General features: G+C 53.0%; 8 protein-coding genes across 8 annotated transcripts; 5 read left to right on the plus strand and 3 right to left on the minus strand.

Annotated features, from left to right (window-relative positions):
- Window positions 1–3,258: 3,258 nt before the first annotated feature.
- On the plus strand, window positions 3,259–3,996 carry BO80DRAFT_277064 (uncharacterized protein). Its single transcript, XM_025714891.1, has one exon. It carries the CDS (start codon window positions 3,342–3,344, stop codon window positions 3,738–3,740), a length of 399 nt encoding a protein of 132 aa, XP_025569503.1. The 5' UTR covers window positions 3,259–3,341; the 3' UTR covers window positions 3,741–3,996.
- Window positions 3,997–4,982: 986 nt separating this feature from the next.
- BO80DRAFT_430066 (uncharacterized protein) lies at window positions 4,983–6,377 on the plus strand. The gene has a single exon (XM_025720624.1). It carries the CDS (start codon window positions 5,339–5,341, stop codon window positions 6,350–6,352), a length of 1,014 nt encoding a protein of 337 aa, XP_025569504.1. The 5' UTR covers window positions 4,983–5,338; the 3' UTR covers window positions 6,353–6,377.
- BO80DRAFT_394507 (snoRNA-binding rRNA-processing protein IMP3) lies at window positions 6,362–7,235 on the minus strand. The gene is made up of 2 exons (XM_025717285.1): window positions 6,791–7,235; window positions 6,362–6,698 (listed from the first exon to the last, which is right to left on the minus strand). The coding sequence occupies exons 1-2, from the start codon at window positions 7,181–7,183 to the stop codon at window positions 6,525–6,527; spliced, it is 567 nt and encodes a 188-aa protein (XP_025569505.1). The 5' UTR covers window positions 7,184–7,235; the 3' UTR covers window positions 6,362–6,524.
- A 630-nt stretch (window positions 7,236–7,865) lies between these two features.
- BO80DRAFT_430068 (NADH:flavin oxidoreductase/NADH oxidase family protein) lies at window positions 7,866–9,816 on the minus strand. The gene is made up of 7 exons (XM_025720625.1): window positions 9,549–9,816; window positions 9,397–9,502; window positions 8,930–9,349; window positions 8,867–8,886; window positions 8,588–8,824; window positions 8,214–8,543; window positions 7,866–8,169 (listed from the first exon to the last, which is right to left on the minus strand). The coding sequence occupies exons 1-7, from the start codon at window positions 9,612–9,614 to the stop codon at window positions 8,107–8,109; spliced, it is 1,242 nt and encodes a 413-aa protein (XP_025569506.1). The 5' UTR covers window positions 9,615–9,816; the 3' UTR covers window positions 7,866–8,106.
- Window positions 9,817–11,033: 1,217 nt separating this feature from the next.
- BO80DRAFT_450430 (NAD-dependent malic enzyme) lies at window positions 11,034–13,124 on the minus strand (the record flags this gene model as incomplete). The annotated part of the gene is made up of 5 exons (XM_025721815.1): window positions 11,034–12,451; window positions 12,519–12,597; window positions 12,653–12,765; window positions 12,824–12,930; window positions 13,054–13,124. 5 exons carry the CDS (start codon window positions 13,122–13,124, stop codon window positions 11,034–11,036), a joined length of 1,788 nt encoding a protein of 595 aa, XP_025569507.1.
- A 1,614-nt stretch (window positions 13,125–14,738) lies between these two features.
- BO80DRAFT_430072 (uncharacterized protein) lies at window positions 14,739–15,358 on the plus strand. The gene has a single exon (XM_025720626.1). It carries the CDS (start codon window positions 14,921–14,923, stop codon window positions 15,338–15,340), a length of 420 nt encoding a protein of 139 aa, XP_025569508.1. The 5' UTR covers window positions 14,739–14,920; the 3' UTR covers window positions 15,341–15,358.
- Window positions 15,359–16,884: 1,526 nt separating this feature from the next.
- On the plus strand, window positions 16,885–19,185 carry BO80DRAFT_369373 (uncharacterized protein; the record flags this gene model as incomplete). The annotated part of the gene is made up of 2 exons (XM_025716389.1): window positions 16,885–17,320; window positions 17,369–19,185. The coding sequence occupies 2 exons, from the start codon at window positions 16,885–16,887 to the stop codon at window positions 19,183–19,185; spliced, it is 2,253 nt and encodes a 750-aa protein (XP_025569509.1).
- A 710-nt stretch (window positions 19,186–19,895) lies between these two features.
- BO80DRAFT_459989 (putative DnaJ domain protein) lies at window positions 19,896–21,294 on the plus strand (the record flags this gene model as incomplete). Its single annotated transcript, XM_025722369.1, has 2 exons — window positions 19,896–20,074; window positions 20,208–21,294. 2 exons carry the CDS (start codon window positions 19,896–19,898, stop codon window positions 21,292–21,294), a joined length of 1,266 nt encoding a protein of 421 aa, XP_025569510.1.
- Window positions 21,295–21,545: the final 251 nt, after the last annotated feature.

The raw sequence follows: 21,545 nt of genomic DNA on the forward strand, positions 1-21,545 counted from the left end.
TGTCGAGGTTGTCGAGGTTGTCGAGGTTGTCGAGGTTGTCGAGGTTGTCGAGGTTGTCGAGGTTGTCGAGGTTGTCGAGGTTGTCGAGGTTGTCGTCGAGGTTGTCGTCGAGGTTGTCGAGGTCGTGTCCCAGGCCCAGCCCAACCACCCTACCGTAGGCCTGTTTCGAAAGTGTGTCGGTACCCTAAGCCTAGATATTAGTATAGTCAGAATGTTATACCCAGTGTCGTCCCCAAGTCGATTGTCGGTCCACTGTTGAGCCCTGGATCGGCTGTTGATCCCAAATCGATCCCAGTCGAATTTGCCGTTCCCCAGCCGATTGTTGACTCCTCTGTAATCCAGTCCCAAGTCGATACCCCAGTCTGTCAAATTCCCTGTCGAAGCCCCCAGTCGAAGTCGATAACCCAGTCGAAGTCCCTAGCCCCAGTCGAAGTCCCAGTCGAATACCCTGTCGTACCCTGTTGGATCCCCCTGTCGAATATCCAAGTCGATATCCAATCGGCTCCCCCGTCGGTTCAAAGTCGTAGGCGTAGTCGTGTCCCAGGCCCGCCCAACCACCCAACCAGGGCCTGTTCGAGAAGCGTAACTAGGTTGTCAGTTAGTATACATCAACATAAAGAATGGCAATTTAGCCAAGTAGCTCCACGACTCCTCAGTGGTACACTTACCATGTATTCGATGTTTCAATCCAACACAGCAGCTCAACCAAAAGTCTGCTTCTTCAAAGTGTAAGTCAGCCAGGCTCCCAAGAAATAAGTTGATAAACCTACTCATAACATTATAAAACGAAGGACAGACAAGTGTCCGATGTCCCAGGCCCGTCCCTGCCACCCTCCAAGGCCTGGTGGAATAACCCTGTCAATGTCAGCCTTTGCTTGCAGTAGCCAGGTGAGATCAAACCACTTTCCTTTTATACAATGCCGAATAGAACCACACAGTGTGTGGTTCATCCCATCCTCCTGCCATGATATGTATTTGGAAGCTACAAAGTCAGTTATGTTCTCAAGAAACAAGGTAATGTCAACTTACTTATAACATTATAAAACGAAGGACAGGCGCGTGTCTGATGTCCCAGGCCCGTCCCTGCCACCCTCCAAGGCCTGGTGAATAATCCTGTCAATGTCAGCCTTTGCTTGCAGTAGCCAGATGAGATCAAACCACTTTCCTTTTAAACAATGCCGAATAGAACCACACAGTGTGTGGTTCTTCCCAATCTCCTGTCATGGTCTGCTTTGTTCGATACCTGATAAAAGTCAGCCATACTCAGTAGTCTGTTCAATGGACACTTCCCATATAGCGAGTGTTGAACATCATGCCGACCAACCAACCTCGAGCCAACCATCCAGCCCATCATGCTTCCATTACAATGTTAGTTATCTACTCATCACAAGCCGACACTGAGACACTCACTTGGTTGATTGACAAGTTACTCCAACACAGACAGCACATAACCATTTGATCCAATGGAAAGCAAGGTATGTCGTTATAACGGTGACTTTGTTCATCAGCTACCTACTCAACAACAAGTTGATGCAAACACTCACACGTTGTATTGTTAAACCGCTCCAACACAGACAGTAAACCACTGTCTGATCCAATCGAAAGAAAAGCACGCCGTTATAAAGTACACTGTAACATCGAACGCACGTATATCGCTATAAACACCACAACCACATTGACAAGTTAGCCATCTTCTCACACAATCAGTTAACATCAAGCCACTCACACTGCATCGCTCGATCAACTGCCTGTCACCCTATCGTCGTCAGTATCGATATGTCCGTTGTCACCTAAAAGCACACCCTGCAAGCACATTAACGTCAAACCAATGAGGAGGGAAGCTAACCTTGTCAGGTCAACGACAGTCAGACAAGTGTCCGATGTCCCAGGCCCGACCCTGCCACCCAACCGTCGAAAGATTTGTATTTTGGTTGTGCCTCTTGTTGTTTTGTTTTTGCAGGCTCCTTTTTTTCTCATGGCCTCGTGTTCCCCTTTTTTTGCAGACCTCTTTTTTTCTTGTGTGGGTATGTTTTTTCTCCGTGTCTTGCCTCGCCCACGTCGGCACTTTGTCCTCCAACGACACCTGAAACGATGAAGAAGCTAGCTAAGTAACTATGAAAGTGACTATATGGGGATAGATAGTACAAGATGGCAAAAGATACAAAAAGATAGAAAAGCAAGGAAAGGTGTCGACGAGTGGCCACAGGCGCGCTTGGGAAAAAAGAGAAGAAGAAGCAGCTCGCGAGCGTGTGGAAGGGGCAGGGGTATTTATCCCTGTGGGAAGTGCCAGGAAATTGCTTATGACAGACTGAGGGAATGCCGGCGAGTGAATCATGGCAGAGGGTCTGACGAGAAGCAGCGGAGGAAACCGTGGAAGAGGTGGAGGGTGACTCAAGAGTACTAACACGGGGAGTGGTGAAGCAGTGAATGTGACGGGAGGTTCCCAGCAATTTGAGGGACTCGCCGCTGGAAGTACCACGGAATGGCCTCAAGAAGAAGCAATGGCCTACGATCTAGAAGAAGGAGTCACCGGAAAGAGCTTCCATGCCTCAAGCTACAAGACGTTTGTGAGTCATGGCAATAGTATACAGAAGCCATACACTACAGGTTGAGGTCATATCGCCTAGGAAGGAACTTGCGTAGGGACTACGCAGACTGTCGCCAGCTAGACCGGCTAGGCCTGGCCAGCCAGTGATGCCTCATAGTCAAGATGGTCTTGACTCACCTACTTGGAGCGAGCTTGCTTTACGCACCGAGCAGACCATTGGAGGACCATGTATCGTCTAGAGTAGCCACATCGGGTCTACCAAGAACTTGCACATGCATGGTAGCTCCTGCAGCACGATCCCATGTTATTGTCCATCAAGAGATGGATCCTACCAAAAATAGAAGCATGACTCCGAACTACACAGTACAGGCGATATAGTTCCTGCTGATGCGGTTCCATGGTACACAACCGAGATCCAGACTTTGTTTCAGGCACAAGTATACCGTATCCTAGCAACCAGCTAGATATAGTATTTGATGGCTATCGTTACAATCACGAAGATGAGAGAACTCCAGAAAAAGCCTAAAGGCTTGGAGAGGATGGAAAGAGCCCGGTCTGTTCATAGACACGGTGGTCCCTAAAACATCCTTACTCGGGCGGTATCGGACCAACCTAGTAACTCCTACCACGGAAACTATCGGAACAGCCGATCAACTACTATGTAATAGGCTTGCTATCATTTCGTAGTAGAGCACAACTAGTAACACAGTCTCATTTCCATATCCACCGTCTATGAAAGAACGTCGAGCGAGTTGAATTACTCAGGACCCATCTAACGAATCTAGTGATCTAAATGTCCTCAATACCAGCTAATGCGCAGGCTAGCTCTTTATATAGACAAAGTTATGCTAATCTCGAGGATAATTCCTACATACAACATGCAGGATCCGACGATATCGACTCCTTCCACAGAGAGCAGCCAGCCACATTGTCGATGGATTCTCTCCCACGCAGACAGCCATGCCATGCTGGCACCACGTGCGATCGCCTTGCCCGCCGGTCGACAGGGCAGATGCCTCGAGTGCGACAACGTACAAACCGCCCGCGGGAGCGGAGGGCATGCCAAGATGTCACTAGTGGCCCAAAGCCAAGATCGACGTTGGCCGTGCAGTTCGGAGATTATTTGGCGGGGGTTCTCCATGATCTCAGTCTATTGGATGTGACTTGTTGGATACAGTTACAGACGATATGAGGTGTGAGTTACGGCGTCTCTGGTCAAAACCAGTCGGTGTGCTATAGCTGAACGTGGCGGTAAGTGAAACAGGCTTGCAGGTGGTTTAGCAGATAGCGCCGCCATCCTAGGCATGATTTGAAGAAACGAACTTTGTTATAGGCGCTGGTCGGTCACAAGTATCACGAGCCAAGAGTGTGTGCCCAATTTTGCGACAGTCGTCTGCATGCGGGAGCTTGTTGGCTGAGGGAATAAGTAATCTGCAGGCATCGCGTCGTCAGTGGAGTTCCACTGCAGCGCTTCAGTGTTGAGACATCAGGGAACACCAGATCCGGTCCTCATCCACGACATCGTAGTATCTATCTCGTCGATCTTTTCCCTTCGACTCATACTCTGTCGAGTAACCTCACACGGTGAGTACCAAACTCGACGATCTGCCAGGCCGATTGCGCTCTTGATAACTGGCGGTGAATTGGACTGACCAATGACAGGACCTCGAGGTGGGGCGCGGGACCGGAGATTGGCTGGTTGGCACATTGGCAGGTGGGGGCGATGGGGGGCCAATGGGACGGCGCGAGGGAACGAATGGAGACAGTCTGGATCCCGAATGGCCAGCAAGGAGGAGAATCATTCTTCCCTAGCAGGTACTAGATACATACTAGATAGATACTAAATAGATACTAAATAGATACTAGAGGGTAGTACGGAGGGGAAAGGATTTAGGTAGGGCTACTGGGAACTCCCCTGGACAGCCATTGGTGCTCACTCGTTCCATGCAGGGACGTCGAATATGAGGAAATTTGCCAGGGCGGGATTGGTGCATGCAGGGGATCTCAGCAGCAGGCGCGGGTGACATGCCCCGCTGTAAACCGAGCAAGCAAAAGGTAGTCGGGCCTTTGGACCTATCGCACTATATAATGAATTTTAACTTTCGGGCGACTGCGACTGCGGGGGCTTGGAGGTTTCCACCGGCCACAGATTGGGCCCCAAGTGAAAGGGAAGACTGAAAGGCCAGCTGCTTTTGATTGTTTGGGGCATTGTCTGGTCACAGTAGATGCGATCTCCAGTTCCCACTCCGACTAGTCCCATTCAACCGGTTTGGTCTGCCGCCAAAGAGGGTGGCAGCGCTTGGAATGTCGGCGGGTTATTATAAGACCTGTCTCGACCTCTCCTGACCTCCTCATCCCTTCCTTGAGCATTCTCCTGCAGCCTCGTTCTGTCGATCTTCCGTCTCTCATTTACCGCTCCTAGCTGACTTCTTAACGAGTAACGATTTCTCACTCCAACGTGACCCCTCCTAAGCGTCTCGGTAGGTCATCCTGCGTGCTGCTCGTGTTGCTCGTCATTCGTCGACTCCTCTCTCAGAACCCTAATCTAATCGGCCGTCCTCCTGACATCCAAGTCATCGCAGACCCTCTTTAAAGCATTCTTCTTGATTGATTGATCAATCCATCGTTCCTTCGCCTTCCCGGGATTATAAACCGTCCTCAAGCCATGACCAGCTTTTGATCGCATTCTGTCTCCTGACTGGTGCCATTTGGCAGAGCATGTGAATCGGCTGGACCGCGTCATTCTTCAGTGTTCTCGGCCCTGGAGGCGCAAGCACAAGCACCAGCAACATGGCTGCCACGTTCACATGCCCCGATCTCCGTCTCCCGGGGGTTCATTCCACCCATCCATCCGCATCGCTCAGCCTAGTGCTAGAGCATACAAAAGTCCCTTCTCTCATCACCACTCAGATCGTCTCACCCGGTGTGAACGACTCCACTGGAATCCCTGTGGGTGCAGGCACTTCGCCCACTGTATTGGACCAAACCGTCGATGAGCCATCAGACAGCATGAGCGAAGCGTCTAAGAACACTCCGTCGTCCTCCCCATCTGACAGACGGACCAAGCGCAAGCGAACCGTCTCACCTCCATCGCCGGAACAACTTCGCTCTCGCCATTCGCGCCGCTCCACCCCCAATAGTCGACACAGTTCACACCGTCGCTCCGCTACGACTTCTCTCACCCCAGCAACTGCCCGACGCGAGGACCTCATCGCTCTCCATCGCGAATCCTGCCGTCTCTTCCAGGACGACGGCCTCTCCACCTCAAAGCCACGTCCACGCGTATCGCGACCTCCATCGTCCAGCATTCCTCGTACCCCACCGCGCCCTCTTCGCTCCTCGTCCAACGCCAGCTCCCCACCTACACTCCGAACCCAGCTGTCCATCTCCACCTACCAAGGGCAGCCCAGCCAGGATGAGCCCTTACGACCTCCCCTACGTGCGTCCACCTTCTCCGCCTACGAGGCAACCTGTCCCTCTCCACTCGCACCCACGACGACCGTGATCGACTGGACATCGCCCTCCACCCGACGCCGCGAGTACGAAAAGATCGACCGAGCCAGTAGCGGTGTGCGCGGGTTCTGGCGACGGGTGGCGCCCCGGTGGTGTCAGTTCGGCGACAACCGCACGCCCTTCTTCGAAGAAGGCAAAAACGGCAAGGGGAACTACGAGGGGAGTATTCGACGATTCCGCATGGAGATTCCCGAAGAGACATGCGAGACCAAAACCGGGACCAGCACGTTGCCGCGCGGCTTTAAACTCACCCGAAAATGGACCATGCATCGACTGAGCAACCGTCTGTGATGATACCTAGCGTCTTGCATTGATACCCATAGAATTTACCACTACCCATGCACAATACTCAGTATACCAATGAACCATCCACGTAAACAATCCATTCATAACCATAGGATAAATAAACTTTTACCAACGCCCGCACAACCCAGAAACAATAATAACATAGATGGGTATCCGATCACAACAGATCAAAATCATCCAAATTATCCCGATAGCGCATAATACTGCGCTTAATCTTACTACTATCCACCCAGGTAACGAAATCCTCCATATTGCGCGTGACCAGATACGCGGGATCCGTAACGACCTCAGTCCCGACCCGTACCTGGCCTTGTTCGATGAACGTAACCGCCTATTCCCCATTAGCATACCATCACCTCTTCCCCCCAAGCCCTTCCCCCAAAACCAGAACCAAAAAAAAAAAAGGGAGGAATAAAAACATACCGTCTTAACATTCTCCACCATCCCACTCCTCGCCATAAAAACCGCCAATCTCCTCCTACAAAACGCACTAACCGTAACCTCCCTCTCCACCCTGGACAACCCGGCCCCTTGCTCGCGACTCTGTTTCAAAATCCCCATCCGGAATAACTTCTCCAGGACTTCACTCTCGAGCTTCTTCCGGACGGGATCCGTCTCGGGGTCCAGCTCGGAGAGTTTATGTGCGAGTTGGCGCAGGGAGCCGCATAGTTGGTTGTATTTGCGGTAGTCGGAGGGGTCTTGGAGGTGGTAGCGGGTTCGGATTAGGGATTCCCGGTGGTTGTTGTCGGATTTGTACGTGTGGAAGTCGACTTTGCGGAGGAGTTTTTTTTCGTGGTGTTTGAGGGTGCGGACCATTTTGATACGTTTGGTCTTGAAGGTCGGGGGTGAGGTGGAGGGGGTGGGGGGGGGTAAGGGTGGTGGTGGTAGAGTTGAGGCCGGTCTCTGATAAGAGAAAATTTTGGATAGGATTGAGTCTTTTACTACGGGAGTACCGCTGGTTACTGCTGGTGAAATGGATGGGTGGGCAGGTTTGAGGGGTGTTGGTTGGTGGGATGCCGGGCGGTAGGGCAGGCGGTGAGAGGTGGGTGTTGTCGGGGTGGCTTGTTGGGTGCAGTGGTGGTCAGAACTTATATTCGACGTACATGGTTCTCTGCTTGTGATTATCTTCAGTAGTGCTTGATGTACAGAATGTGCTCTGATATCTCGTTTATCGGGTAAAGTAGGTTTGTTCACTGCCCATGGGGGAATGTGGCCATCACTCGTGGTTGGAGTCACTGTCGAGGTTGTCAAGTACCAGTGGCAGCTAGCACGAAACATGTTGGGACATCCTTATGCCTTCTACATCAGTAGTTAGAAGGGGTATATCCTTTTAGTCTACGTGGTAGTGGCCTTGACAAAAAACGATATGAAGAGAGTATGATGATAGAATGACATTGGCCTAAGAGCCGACACTACTATAGGTGCCACCTTATAGAAGAGGCTACTAGAGGTGGACCTGCCCGGGTAAGTGGACTGGGGCTGGTAGTACAAGCCATGTCACAATTATGGTGCGGATAGATTTGTGGCTGTTGCTGGGTGTTGGTAGAGTATCATGCATATCTCTTGGGTTCCAGGCTCAAGACAAGATCGTCTGACAGACTGACAGATCACTGTCCAGCTGTTCGGTCAGTTGCAAGGTTAACCGCCGAATGCACACCAACGAGAAAACCAGGTGATAGCGATGGCAATATCTATAGCTCTATCTAAACCACTCCCTATTATACACAACATACATAAGCTCAAGCAGGAACAAAAGTCTTCAGCCCCATGGCAAGCCGCCGGATCTGTTTCGCATAAAAGCTCTACACCATTAGTACCACGCCTCTCGAACGGGGGATAAACTTACCGACTCCAACCCTGCACCCACGCCCTTCAACGAGAGCAGCTGTGCCAGGAATGGCATCGGAACCCGCTTCAGAATCAACTGAGCCTCCTCGTCCGGGATGCTCTCATCCAAGAGGACCAGAGGCAGCTTAGGATTGATCGCCGCCGGACGGCCAATCCCAACCACATCGCACGCATTCTGTTTCAGGGCCGACTCGGCGCCAGCACGAGTCCGGAAACCACCCGTCAACATGAGTACAAGATTCGGGAATCGCTTGCGGGTTTCGGTGGCGAACTCGATGAAGAACGCTTCACGGGCAACCGTGCGCTGGCTCTTCTCAGGTCCCATCATCTAATCACGTCAGTCTTGATTCACAGAAAGGAGGTGAGACAGACAGTTGGGTTCTCGTAGCTGCCGCCGCTGACTTCGAGAAAGTCGATTCCCGCTTCCGTAAGAAGCTGGATCTGAGTCATGGTGTCTTCGAATGTGGACGAGCTGTGATCAGCGGAGTTGAGCTTGATGCCAACGGCAAATGTCGGAGGCACGGCCTCGCGGATGGCGTGAATCATATCCACGACAAACTTGGCTCGGTTCTCGGCCGAACCGCCGTATGCATCGGTTCGTTTGTTGGACTATGCAATTAGCTCGGCCTTGTAGACAGCTGGCCATCATACCTTGGAGTTCAAAAATTGGTCTGTTTATCAGCGACACCTCAGAAACAGGAAGACAAAACATACCAATCAAATAACCGTGGGCACCGTGCAGTTCAATCCCAGCGAATCCACTATCGGCCATCAGACGGGCCGCGTCAACAAACTGACGAGTAACGCGGTCGATATCGGCCTGGGTCATCTCACGAGGCGGAGGGAAAACGAGCCAGTTAATCAGTCGCTGTACCAAGCCGTCTCCCATCTGCATAGGAACAGCACTCGGTGCAATTGGCGGCGCAAAGATACCTCGGCGACCCGCAAACCGAAGCGACTGTCGGCCGGGATGACAGACCTGTACGATGCACGGGGTGCCATGCTGCTGGCAGGTCTGGGCATATTGAGTCCAGTTTTCCACGAGTGCTTCGTTGCCTTCTTTCCCGGTGTATTCAGCGTGCAGGGCAACATCACGCGGGGTACCGAGATGATCCACGTCTACTTGGACGTTTCCTGATCTTGATGAGCATCTTCCTACAATTCTATGGTATATCACTTACCGGTAAGAAGAGCACCCCAGCCACCTTGGCTCCATTGGTTATACGCCTCGAGCAACGTCGGTGTCGGGGCATTGACAGACCCCGCCAGCGACTCGGCCATGGCAGCCTGGAATTAGTCAGATGGGGATCATGGTCAAAATGAGCCAACCCACCTTGGCTAGGCGGTTGGGAAAGACCAAGCCGCAGGGAAGTCGAACGGACTCATGCAGGGACGCCATGGTGTGATCAGACCGAAGAGGAACGTTGATTGGGATGAAAATGGGGATCTCTCCATGAAAAGTCACCGGCGGCCCGAAAATCAGCCGAGGTCTCACACGTGGAAAGTATAGATGGTGCAGGTGGAGAAGCCGTTAGCTCGAAGCCAAGATTCTGCAGATGCTTATCGACGTCGAGTTAGACGTCACCCTCTGCAATGGTCCGTTGTAGCACAGCAAGAGCAGCAGATTTACTTGAAATGAGTCCGTAGGCATGAATACGGAATAAGGATGTCTATGTATCCCTACCTTACCACATTGAACGACCCGACTTAAGGCCATGACTATGTCCGGCCACGCCTACAGATGCACAATTACCAAAAAAACCCACCCCATCACTACGCCTCACGAGGAAATAACAACCCAAGACCACCCGACCAGCAGCAGCTAGCCATGCAAGCTTTTAAGTACCATGGAATGTCGGGAAAAAACCCTCCGGGTAACCAACCTCGGGCAACCGGATATTCACGGTCAAGATAGCCGGACATCGGGATGCGCCTCCGACCACCCGGCCTGTGCAGGCCCAATCCGCCCGTGGAACCGATCGTCTGACAGCTGTCCAGTGTCCAGGCCAGTTCAAGTAATAGTCCAGTCTCCAGCATCGTCTGGGGCCACCAATTCCCCGCTTCGTGCAGGTGGAACCGATCGATGAGCGGATTCCATCGCCGATCTGACGTGCCGGCGCGCGCTGCAACGCTTCCCTAGTCTGCATAAGCTTATTTGGACGGATTCCGACGGAGGACCCTGCGTCTGGGGTCGGCTGGTCGTATCTCCACTTCACATGTAAGTGCTCGGGGGACCTAGGTCTGAGCCGATATCACGTTCAGGTAATTCTCGGGCTGACGCGTCTGGATGCAGCGGAGGACAGGGATCTATTGATGAGCATGGATGTCGGGTCAGATAGGAAGAGAATAAGCAGGTATGGAGTAAGACTCGACTCACCGGACAAATTCCCCGCCGGACATGGCCTCGTCACATGACCAGCTGCAGTGCTAGCCAGGAATGCTCACAAAGATAGCAATGCTGATGATTAGGCCGTGAACCGAGGAACTAGCAAGTCTATCATGACTACAGGCGAGGTCTGGATGGAAAAGCTACGAGCATCTACATCAACAGCAGGAAACCAGCCCGAGAAATAGGATCATTGAATCATCCGGTTTACCCAACACGAGACAGTTCTAAGCTAACCAAAACCTAGTCCAACATCGCGGGTATCCGACAACAGAATCGTCATTAAGAGTGTCAGAATCCGTGAAAGAATGGGGGTATACAAGAAGCACATCCTTCCAAGCGGGATTCGGGAAACAAAACGCGCTCGAAAACAAAACCAAGCCAAGCTGGACAAGCCAGTATTTTTGAGAAGAAAGGAGAAAAGGCGCAAGCTTACAGCTTGGCATTCTTGTCCTCCTCGCTCAGAGACTCCAGAGCAAAGGCGCTGGGTCCCAGGCTAGCCAGGATGGAGCCAACCTCACGCTCCAAAGCCAAGACTTCGGTGTGGGGGTTGTACATGCGGGCCTTGATCCAGGCGTCCAAGGCCTCGTCGTTCATCGTACGGAGGGTGGTCTCGCGGTCGACCTTGGCCTCCTGGGCCGCGCGGATGACGTTGCGGGCCACCACCACGCTGACCTCACGGATGCGGGTCAGGTCGGGGTAGAGAAGGGCACGGTCAATCTCCTCGGCAGTGAGAGCCTTGGAGAGAGCCTCACCCGAGGCGTAGATCATGCTGTCGGTGACCTTGACGGCCTTGCAGAGAATGGTTCCCAGGCCGATACCGGGGAAGACATACATGTTGTTGCCCTGGCCGGGGTAGTAGGTGCGCGTCTCACCAGCAGAGTTGGTGAACGACAGAGGCTGGAAGGGAGAGCCGGAAGCGAAGAGCGCCCGGCCATCGGTGCTGGTGACGGCGCTCTCGTAGTCACACTCGGACTTGGACGAGGGGTTGGAGAGAGGGAAGATGATGGGGTGGGTGTTCCACTCGGCCATCTTGCGCAGGAGCTCGGGGGTGAAGACACCACCCATGGTGGAGAGACCCATCAGGATGGTCGGCTTCACGTGGTCAACAACATCCTCCAGGGTCTTCAGCTGGAGGCCGTCGTTGTCCGTGCGAGCGAAGTAGACCTTGTGATCGGCGAGCTTGTCACCACGGTCAGCAGTGACGAGACCCTTCGTGTCAACCAGGTAGAAGCAGGCGCGAGCCTCATCCTCGGTCATGCCCTCGCGGACAAAGAAGTCCACAATCTGCTTGGCAACACCGACACCGGCACTGCCGGCACCGAAGAAGACGGCCTTGTGCTCCTTGCAGGGAAGGCCCGAGCGCTTGACGGCGTTGATCACACCACCGAGGATGACGGCACCAGTACCCTGGATGTCATCGTTGAAGCAAGTGTAGACATCACGGTAACGCTCCAGAGCAGGGAAGGGGTTCTTGAAATCCTCGAACTGGATGACAATACCGGGCCAGCGCTCGGTCAGAGCAGCCATCAGCTCATCCAAGAACTCACGCTCCTCATCGGGGGTAACCTTGTCACGGCGGCTACCCATGTACAGCGGGTCTTCCCGGAAGGCCTTGTTGCTGGTACCCAGATCCAGAGTCAGGGGCAGGGTAGCCTCGGGACGAATACCGGCACAGGCAGTGTACAGAGCCAGCTTGCCAATAGGAATACCCATGCCGTTGATGCCAAGGTCACCAAGACCGAGAATGCGGGAACCGTCGGTGATACATGTGATCTCAACGTTCTGCTGGGGCCAGTTGGCAATGACAGCAGCCAGGTTGCCGCGATCTTCCCAGCTCAGGTACATACCTAATCATGCATGGTTAGCGGCCGGTTCAGTCCGGGATAGGGACGCTAGACAGGGATGTGAACGCACCTTCGGGCTGCTGGTAGATCTCGGACCATCTCTGGCAGGCTTCGCCAACGACGGGAGTGTAGATGAGGGGAGTCAATTCCTAGTCGCTGGTTAGCAGAGCTTATGAAAAAGACATTGCCATAACGCTGGCTGACCTTCAGGTGGTCCGTGACCAGACGGTAGAACAGGTGAACATTGTTCTTGCGGAGAGTGCTGAGGTAGAGGAACTTGTCGATGGCGGTCTGCTTGAGAGCCAATTGAGCGAGGCCTGCATCTCCATTAGCACCCCGACCACTACCTCGATGTATAGAACTGTAGGTACGCACAGCGAGTCTTCTGAGTCTCGTACGACTCCGCACGCGGGGGAGTCAGGCCGTAGGTGCGGAGGTACTTGCGAATGTAGGCAGGGTTGGCCGTGTCATAGTTGGCCTCGCTAGAAGAGGGTAACATGGTCAGTAACTAGTGGCGTCGAGAGAATGCGTGGCCAGGATCCGCCGTGTCACCACGTCGAGGAGACAGAGCGAGAGATGTTGGAAGGAGAGGCGGCAGGACTTACGCGGGAGCTGCATGGTTCACGGCCGAGGTCGCGTGAACGGGCCGGCTTTGGTGAGCGGGAAATCGAGCCATGGTGGAAGGCTGAGTCACGGCCAGGATGCTCTTGGAACGAAGACCGAGGGTATCAGAAGAAGGAGAGAGGGAGGACGAGGAGGAGGAAAGGGTCAATTGAGTCGAGAAGGCGACTGGTGGCAGAGCGATTTTATGTCTGCTGGCTCTGTGGGCTAGTCGCATTGAACCCCCCTGAGCAGGAATCCACCGCATGCCGAAGTTCAACCAAGCAAGTGTCTCAACAGCGGTCGTGATCTTCTAACGAGGTGGTCGTCAGGACTATGAACCAGGGCCGTGGATTGATTAGGGATGACAGCAATCGGGAGAAATCGGGATGCAAGGGACCACTCAGGACCACCGGGACCAGTGCAGTGGAGATCGGGGTACAATGGTTGCATAGCAGCGAACCGTTTCAACTGGAAAGAGTGGGCGCAGTGGGCAAAGGTGGGAATGGGAAACGAAGCTTGGGGGGGGACGAAATTGAACGGGATTGGATTGGGTCAGCCTCTGGGACGGATGTGGAGTAGCCCAACGGGTGCTCGCTCCGAATCCGACAAATGCGGAGAAAAAGAAAAACACTCACGCACATTGAATAGTGAAAACACTTTCTCACCAGGTCTTGTTCGGCCGGTGTATGCCAATTAGGCAAGTTGCAACTCTCCAGGCCGTCAGCATGGGGGGAACCGTGAGGTATTTCTCCTTCCAGGACGACGACTACGTTGTAGCACAGAGTACAGCCAGGCCGAACGACCTGTTCGATATGAGGTGTTTTCGTGTTCTTTTTTTGGTTTTCTTCTGTCTGATTTTTTTCCCAACTTAATCTTATTGTTATTTAATTCTTTTTTTCATTTATTAAATCAAAAACCATGCTGTTAAAAGTACGAGTGGGGGACACATTTTTTTCGGTCGAGAACTGATACCTTGATCGGTGGCAGCTGACATACTTCCCTGGTCCCTCCCCCTTGATTCTTCGATAATAGTTACAGTATCATATACCTGATGATTATCAATCCGTATTGTTGGGAAGGAGAAAATGCCCTGCGGACCGCCGGAAGCGAGTCGGAAAAGGTTCATCATCATCAGTCTGGATTGTACGGGGTACTTGTCAGTCCTCTGGCTCATCCAACTTTCTCATCGGGTGATCCGACCTCACCACTGGCTCAGAGATATACTCCGGACTCCGTCCCGGAGTCTGAATTCCTTCCCAGTGTAGAACCTAGCATGGGGTGCTCAAATCCATGATATCAACGGTACGTACCACCCCAGGTCGGGTTGCTGAAGCTATTGCCGTCGCCCTACGGCAGCCTATCCTGGCAACGGGCCCCGATTTCCGAGATGGCAACCCGATTGCATCTTTCTTACTCATCCGTCGGTGGAGCCGATTTAGTCAGGATTCATCGCAGGCGTCGGAATCACGCAGCCCACGCTAACCTACAGCAGCAAAGGGTCCAGCGCGGCGGTGGTCGCAGTGGATCGAGTCTCATGTGGCAGAGAAACACACTAAACTAGTTGCCTAACCTAACAGTCTAACTCAAGGAGGAAGGATTCTGGACCGGATGTTATTCACGCTTTGCCATGGCTGGTTCCGCCTGGATTCCCCGCAGCAACGCGGCCCGGACAATGGCCGAGTTCGGGTCTTGTCAGCGGCTGCAAGAGCCTGATACTTCCTATGTTGTTTCGACTCGTGTTGTCCCTGCAGGCCTGATAACTGTCTACACGATTGCTCGAAAAGACTCAATGGCAGGTCGCAAAATCGCTCACCTCCCACATTTGCTCGCCACCCGAGAGGGATTCGTATTGCCGGTGCTGATCCCGCCATGACGGAGGACTCCTGGTTATTTGTCGTTCCCGGAATACTCCGTGGTGCAGACGCAATGCAGAAAAGAACCCCTCGCCCCCATCCCCGTCGCAGACTTCTTCCCAACACCGCACTTTTCATGACCGCGACGATCAGGATGCGTGAATTAAAAAAAAATTCTTTATCGCCGCGTCTCCAATTCGACCCCAATTCCACCCTCCTGCTGCCCAATGACAATCGGTTGATACTTCAAACGGCCTTGTGCCTCGCCGATCGGTCCCGACCGATGGAGCCTCCGATGGAGTCAGCTGCGAAAATCTTCCGTAGCATGGCCCGAATCCAGCCATCCAGCCAATATCCAGTCAGTACCCGAAGTAGCAAATCTCCCGGTATGATTGGCCACCTTTGGTTCAACTGCGGTGGAGCGGGGTATAATTAGCAGTATCTTCGTGCACCGTGCTGTCTCCGTCGGAAGCACGCAAAATTCGTGTGCTTCATTTTCAAGGTCGAGGCTCGTCGCATTATTAATGCGAAACGAGCAATTATCGTGGAACTAGGCCTGTCTAGTGGAAGCTAGTGCGTGGCCATTATGATGATCCTTGTGCACTGCTAGTGCTAAGAATATACCTCGTAGTTCACCTCTCGAATCTCGGTTCTAGACTCCACCCCATTGGCGCCTTTGCCGATACTGTCGCGTGAGAACTAATTACTCCCGACTCATCACAATATACTATTAATCGCAGGGCGTGGACTGCATTGAGTCATTGAGCGATTTCCCGGGCCATTGAACCCTGATGGCATGAGCTGTTTATTCTTATGCTCAGCGGTCCCTCGCTTCGATGCGGTGGCTGAAGTTTGTACTTCATCCCGCACATCCTTCCACACCCTCACGCAAGCCTTGACCGGTTACCCACTTCAGCAGTTCCCCTCGCAGCCCCAGATTCGAACTGCATAGATCACAAAGCTTGGCTGGCGCTGATCATTCCTTCCCTGAATTCCACGGGTGGCATTTGCCATACATCGGCAATGCTAGGCACCATAAAGGAGGCGTCGGGTTGCTTGGACCATGTGGTGCAGGTTCAACTACTTGGACCATGAGCTGTTACTAACCCATTAGAAGATCTGAGATGTGCGACAATATCTTACAGTGAACTGATCATAATCCAGATGGTGCAATGTTGGACATGGAGTCAGCATGGCGGCACGATGACCGGTGGTCACTTGGGATAGGACGAAATACTCCGCGGGTATCTGCTAACCCTTCCGAGCAGGCAACAGTCATACCACAGTGTCTTCAGTCCTTGTACAGGCCGTTAGTCGACAAGGGACTCGTTTGCCCTTACGTTGTTCAAGGAGGAGTGGTACTTTGACTGCGATGCCATTGTTTCATTGCATCTCGTCTTCTTCCACGGGCTGGGGATAAGGAAGCCTTGCATAATTACAAACGAATCCCGGGTCTGCTTGGCTGGCAATCGAGAAGGAAGTTGTCTATTAGTGAACGATTTCATCGAGTCCAGGGTCGGGCCTCCTATGGCAGTTGTACCGGCGCAGACAATGCTTCTAGACGTGCTGACGTTTTGATAACCCCGCCGTTGCTTTAGACTATTGCGACGAGATACTACTCGTAGTAGTAGTAACTGGAATTGCTTACTAGTAGGTACTACTGTCCTGAGAAATGAGCGCAGAGGAAGAATGATAGGACAATGGTGCCGGTCACCTGACTGGGACAGCGCGGCAGCAGCGGTGACGCAATGGTGATTGGCGCAGGCCCGTGATCGAGACATGCAACAACAACCGGGAAACTCCTCTCGAATCAGCCAACCTGCTTGTCACCTTCCCCTCTTTCCCACTTACTCCTCATCACCCGGTCGCTCGGACTTGTGGATTCTTTCCCTTCCCTTCAGCTCGTCGTGTACATTTACCATCAACCAGTCGATATTGCGTTCTCCAGACACCGAAGCAGCACGCCAGGCATCCTCCACCATGCCGCAAGGAGAGACGGAGCCCCTCCTCCCTCGCTACCGGGAGGACACGACCCTTCAGCGTCGCCTGCATCAGAAATTACACACCTATCAGATGATCCGTGCCCTTTCCGATGGGTACATGCCATCTACGGATCAGACAATCATCAATCTGCGCACGTTGTTGGCTTCCGATATCCTGTCGCCTCATACCCATGATGTCGGCTCCTTCGGTCGCCAGATTGTTCGCGACTGTCGACTTTGGATCCAACTTTTCATCGAGCTCTTACAGGAAAAGAACGGAGACGATAAACTGCAGGAGTTCCTGTGGCACCTCTCTCGTTCCAATGCATCCATCGACCCCAACAAGATCCAGCAGCGAGCCAACCATACCAAGGCAAGGGCGGACACCAAAGCGGGTACCGACTTCCCTTCCCTTTCTATTCGTGTATCGGCATGTGGATTCACCGGGCATGAATAGTAGTCAGCTAACGGATGTGGTCTAGCTTATGATAGCCTGCGCACCGTGGGAAGCCTACTCCTAACCAATGCAGACTTCCGTCTTTTTGTTGACGACCTGACCACCGTCGGCCGTCAGATCTTTTCCGACACGGCCTTCTCGCTGTCCAAGACCTCGCAGAAAATAGGCGACGAGCTCCAACCGTCACAGGAAGAAGTCGAGGCCATCCAAGGCGCAGGTGCCGATGAGGGTCGTGCTGCAGGGAGCGAGGAATTACGCGAAGAGGCAGCCCACGTGGCAGAGGTCGCCCGCAACGGAGTTTCCCGCACGGGTAAAGACGCGATCCACAGTGCTAAAGAGCACCTAGCGGGGCAAGAAAAGGAAGCCTTACTCTATCGGCTGAAGAAAACCGTTGTCAATCTTCGGGACCGTTCTGATTACACAGATTCGGTGGCCACTCTGGGCCAGCTGCTAGGGCGATATGCCACAGCCTACGCCAACGCCGCTTCGGATGTTGTCGCCGCCGCAGAGGAAGAAGTCGACGTCAACGTGGATCTCAAGCAGGCAATGGAACAATTTTGGCTGTTGCTCCAATCATTTGGCGACGCTGAGGAATGGAAGACCCTGGAAAAGCGCTTTGAAAAGGTGCTGCGGCATGCAAATAAAGATCCAGAGTTTGAGAAATTCGTCTCTGAGACCGGTGCCCTGATCGAGGAAATGTTGACTGATCCCAAATTTTTCGACTCGGCCGAAGAGAAGATCGATGAGCTCACTGAGAAGTCGAAGCAATTGGAGAAGGAATCCAACCTACGCCAGGACGTGGATGCATTTCTGGCACAGGCCAAACGGGCTTTGCGGACGGTCCCTCATGACAAAGCTGTGTCGAAACTAGTCGACGCGACCAACAAGCTGTACAAGGATGCGTGGGACGGCTACCATAGTCGAGAGAGCCAATTCCCTGCGGACGTGTTGGAAGTCTTCTTTCCACTGATTCTCCGCACCATCCAATATATCCCAATCCCGCGCCTTGAGATCTCTGCACCTGAGGTCGATCTGCTGCTGGAAAGTCTGATCCTGGAACCAGGTCATACCGTCCATTACTCCTCGTTTCTCCCATACCGCATGCATGTTACCACGCGCAATGACATTGATATCCTGAAGAAGCATTCCAAGAAAACCGCAACCGACATCAAAACGACCTTCACGGCAACCGTATGTGGGCTGAATATCAGTGCGACGGAATTCGGATATTGGCTCCGCGCCCATTCAGGCCTTCTGTTCCATTTACGAGATGAGGGCATCGCCAGCTTCTACCTGGACAAGCGCGGGATCGACATTTCCCTAGACATCGAGGTGGGGAGGGAGCGTCTGGACCACATCTTCACTCTCCGTGGGGTGCGGGTGCGGGTCCATAAGCTGGAGTACAAGGTCCATCGCAGCAGGTGGAAATGGCTTCTCTGGCTGACGAAGCCCTTCCTCAAGCATCTGATCCGTCGGGTATTAGAAAAGAAGATCGCGGAAAAGATTGTCCAGGCCGCTTTTGCGCTGAACCGGGAGCTGGTATTTGCTCGAGAGCGCTTGCGGGCAGCACGCATGGCCAACCCTCAGGACCTGGCCAGTTTCGTGCGGGCCGTGCTGGCACGGCTAAAGGCACTCCCGGACACGGACGTCGAGGCCCGCATTGGCATTGAGCCACCTGGTAGCGGTGTCTTCAAGGGCGTCTTTGCCCCAGGCAGTCTCGTCAAAGTCTGGCATGACGAAGCACTGCGAGCCCACGAGGCCATTGAAGAGGGCGACGAGAGCCAGGGGCTGGGCCTAACGTGGCGAAACGATATCTTTGACGTTCCTCGGGGTCAAACCTAGGTGCTCGTCTTTCTTCACGACTTATGATTGCCTTTGGACTTGGATTAACCGTCAGGGTCCCCGCACTATAAATTTGCATAACTCCGTAGTCTGGACGATCGGCACTGGTGGGGTGGATTCATGTACGGGGAATTTCCCTCCATCTTCTTTTCTTTTCTCTAAGAGTAGTAATAAGCGCTGCACCAGCTAGCGACGATGTATGTATGGCGTTTGCAATTGAAGCGTTCTGATCGTATCGCGACCTCCAAAACACCCACGTGACTCGGCCCGGACGAACAGTAACCCCGGCGTTGCGGCCACCTAACCGATTTATGTGGTTGGTCGCAACCACCCCAGAACAACCACCTGCTCCGCGATAACAGCCAACCTGGCCAAACCCTCGCCTTGCTTGAGCTGACCTGCTTCTTGAGATCTTGACTGATCTTGAGCATCGTACTAGCGAACCTTACAATACAATCCTATCTGATTCTCTTTCTTCTTTCCCTCTCCAATCGACATTTATCTATCTCTCCTTTCGTTCGTATCGCAACTCTATACTTCTACCTGCACCTACCGCAATCAACCCCAATCCACCACCATAACTCACCACCACAACATATACCGACCCTACCATACCACCAACAACAAACAACAACAACAACAACAACAACAAATACCAACCCAGTGAGCTGCGAAGTATTCGCAGCTCACAACCCAAATAACCACACACAATGTTCTCAACAATGCGAACCCTCGGCCTCGTCGTCCTCCTTACCCTCTGTCTCATCCAATTAGTCCTCGCCACAGAAGACTACTACAAGATCCTGGAGGTGGATAAATCCGCCTCCGAGAAGGATATTAAGCGCGCGTATAGAAATCTGAGCAAGAAGTTTCATCCGGATAAGAATCCGTGAGTTTATTCCCTCTCCCACGCTCCTTGGTTTTCTTTGCTTTGATTTGGTTGGATGGATGGGATGGAAATGATATAATTGGGTATAGGGGATATTTAGATTATGTGACACATGCTAATATACAATGTGTAGGGGCGACGAAACCGCGCAAAAGAAATTCGTCGAAATCGCCGAAGCTTACGATGTCCTTTCTACCCCCTCGACACGGAAAATCTACGATCAGTATGGACATGAGGGTCTGGAACAGCATCGTCAGGGTGGGTCCGCGGGTCGTCAGGCACATGACCCGTTTGATTTGTTTTCGAGGTTTTTCGGCGGTGGTGGGCATTTTGGACACGCGCCGGGCCATCGCAGGGGTCCTGATATGGAGCTCCGGGTTGGGTTGCCGTTGAGGGATTTTTACACGGGTCGGGAATTCTCGTTCATGGTGGAGAAGCAGCAGATTTGTGATGCGTGTGAGGGAACCGGGTCGGCCGATCGGGAGGTGGTGACGTGTGATAAGTGTGCGGGAAGGGGAATGGTTATCCAGAAGCATCAATTGGCGCCGGGCATGTTCCAGCAGGTGCAGATGCATTGTGATAAGTGTGGTGGGCAGGGTAAGATGGTTAAGAAGCCGTGTCCCATTTGTCATGGGCATCGGGTGGTACGGAGAGAGGTGGAGACGTCGGCGACAGTCGAGCCGGGTATGGATAAGGGCATGCGCATTGTGTTTGAGAACGAAGCCGATGAGAGTCCGGACTACATTGCCGGAGATTTGGTACTGATCCTGGAGGAGAAGGAGCCGGAGATGGGCACCTCGGACGAATACCGCAACGACGGGACGTTCTTCCGCCGGAAGGGCAAGGATCTGTTCTGGAAGGAGGCATTGTCGCTGCGCGAGGCGTGGATGGGCGAGTGGACGCGCAATATCACGCACTTGGACGGTCATGTTGTTCATCTGGGCCGGAAGCGCGGCGAGGTCGTGCAGCCGTTGTCGGTGGAGACGGTCCAGGGCGAAGGTATGCCGTATTACTCAGATGGCCATCTCCATGACCATGAGGAGGATGAAGAGCCTGGCAATCTGTATGTCGAGTATACGGTCATTCTGCCCGACCAGATGGAGAGCGGCATGGAGAAGGACTTCTTTGCGCTGTGGGAGAAGTGGCGTAAGAAGAACGGAGTCGATTTGGGCCACGACAGTGGGCGACCTATGCCGTCTCCGGTGAAGGACGAGTTATGATAAGATAATCCTGATTCTCTTCGAGTCACAGACGTGATGTTGTACATTTAGTGGATTAGATAGCTATCTTAGACTGCTCAATAGAGAGTAATCAAGGCAACTCGCCGTCTCGATATGACTGACAGCCCGAGTACTCCGTCTAGGGGCACAGCCACTGTTGTCACTTGGGCTATACACTGGCTGCTTGACAATCCCCCTGCGCAGGTCACGCGAGCCCAGTGTCAGATGGTCGATCCATACCCGCACTTGGT

Source organism: Aspergillus ibericus, assembly GCF_003184845.1.
Source record: "Aspergillus ibericus CBS 121593 unplaced genomic scaffold BO80scaffold_82, whole genome shotgun sequence".
NCBI lineage: Eukaryota > Fungi > Ascomycota > Eurotiomycetes > Eurotiales > Aspergillaceae > Aspergillus > Aspergillus ibericus.